Genomic DNA, 1,723 nt, shown 5'->3' with positions numbered 1-1,723 from the left:
CCTCTTTTGCGTGCCGGCGCGGGCTGGCACAGATGCAGACCCCCCCAAACGGATCCGTAAAAAAAATATTCGTGGAATATGCCTTTTTACGGGTCGGCTTCTGCGGGTTCTACTCGGGCACCACCGCGACGACCCGCAAACAGAAAAACAGCAAATCTCGTATTTGACATAGGGTTTCACAAACAAGTTCAAATTCAAATGACATAAACAATTTTACGCGCAAATAAAAGCCAAGTTCATTACGGCAAACGCAAAAGAGGGCCCTGCAAAGGTTTGTGCCCATGTCTGGCATCATCTTGGTCGATCTTCACTCCGCGCCATCGAGTCCATCTTGAAGTTCATCGGCGCCACTGAATCCACCTCCGGCGCTTGTCCCAATTCCCGCACTGAAATCATCCACATTGCCACCATATGGAGCAGAGAAAACATCACCGAAACTGTAACACGGACCGGCCGACGCGACCATTCTCCTCTTCAAGATTTCTTCCTTGCCATATCATGCCATGTTTTGGTGAGGTCGTCCATGTCATTGCGGTTCATTGACATGATCTTGTTCTCTTCGGCGAGCAACATGGACATGGATTTGTTTTCAGCGGCGCGTGCTCTTCTCTCCTCGATGGCAGCTTTGCGTAGCCCCTCTTAAGCAATTGCCACTCTTCTTGCTTCTCCTTCGCCTTCTTCTCGGCCAATTCTTTCTTGATCTCCAACGACTTCAACAACATCGACTCGTTGGATTGCACCATGGCTTCAATCTTCTCCCTCAAGCTCGATGCTTCTTGCTCTCTCTTGATCTTCTCCTTAGTCTTTTTGTCGCCATCGGGCTTGTGCAAATTTCTTGGGCCATCATCATCCTCATCTTCATCCATGTTTGTAAGTGAGCCTCTCTTTGGTGGGGATTCTTTGTGGATCAACTTCCACTTCTCGCACTTTTGGAGCAACTCCCAACAATGCTCTAGTTTGAAAAATCTGCCTTCCGAAGCTTCCATGTCCTTGTATCTATGTTGAGCAATCTTGTCCTACACAATGTGAACAAAGTGATCCAATCATTTCCCATGATGCAATATGATGATGCACAATTTGAACAAAAGCAAAACAAACTCACATAGTCGGACTCCACGGTGCCACTTGAAGGTGCATTGCGTACTTGCTCCAAGCAAGCTGCACATAGGCTTGATGTTCTCCCAACGCCCTTGAAGCGACCGAAATGTGCGTGGAGTCCTATTGGGATGCTTTGCCATAATGCGGAAGTATTGATCTTCGATTCTTTGCCAATATCTCTTGGAAGTTTGAGAAATGCCCGTGCATGCATCAAGAGACACCGCACTCCATGCTTGAATCAAAGCTTGATCTTTCCAAGATCGTGTAGTTCTTCGATCTTTGGCTTTTCCCAGATTTTTCTTGCGATTGCTCATACGCTTCCGCTTCGATCTCCTCCAATTCGTCCGCACAACCATGATCATCCACGCCGCCCTCCGTTTCATTGTAGTCGAACGGCTCGAAAGGGGCTTGATCAATGTCAACCGCGTTCGTGTCCAACAAGTTCACGAACTCGGTTGTTGCATTGTTCGAACCACCGCTATAGCGAACGATAACAAGTCACGAGCTATCGAGAATAATGGCGGAAATGAAAGGAAATCGCCAAGACCGAAGACGCATACCTTCCGGCCATTTCGTCGAACACCTCGCTCGCGGGGGGAGTGGCACTGTTGAACGGCATCGCCGG

General features: G+C 48.5%; 1 protein-coding gene across 1 annotated transcript; it reads right to left on the bottom strand.

The window, feature by feature from the left end:
* Nucleotides 1-423: 423 nt before the first annotated feature.
* LOC119359277 lies at nucleotides 424-1,705 on the bottom strand. The gene is made up of 2 exons (XM_037625544.1): nucleotides 1,103-1,705; nucleotides 424-1,016 (listed from the first exon to the last, which is right to left on the bottom strand). Exons 1-2 carry the CDS (start codon nucleotides 1,307-1,309, stop codon nucleotides 537-539), a joined length of 687 nt encoding a protein of 228 aa, XP_037481441.1. The 5' UTR covers nucleotides 1,310-1,705; the 3' UTR covers nucleotides 424-536.
* Between the last annotated feature and the right edge of the window lie 18 nt (nucleotides 1,706-1,723).

This window comes from Triticum dicoccoides, chromosome 2A (genome assembly GCF_002162155.2).
Source record: "Triticum dicoccoides isolate Atlit2015 ecotype Zavitan chromosome 2A, WEW_v2.0, whole genome shotgun sequence".
NCBI lineage: Eukaryota > Viridiplantae > Streptophyta > Magnoliopsida > Poales > Poaceae > Triticum > Triticum dicoccoides.
Note: the sequence above shows the minus strand (reverse complement) of the source record. Positions and strands in the feature narration are given on the sequence as shown.

What these genes read in the sequence shown, in the direction of transcription:
- LOC119359277 (XM_037625544.1), bottom strand. Translation starts at nt 1,309, where the DNA reads ATGCATGCACGGGCATTTCTCAAACTTCCAAGAGATATTGGCAAAGAA. An exon ending in GCACCGTGGAGTCCGACTAT is followed by an intron (nt 1,017 to 1,102) that starts GTGAGTTTGTTT and finishes CACATTGTGTAG; the next exon opens with GACAAGATTGCTCAACATAG.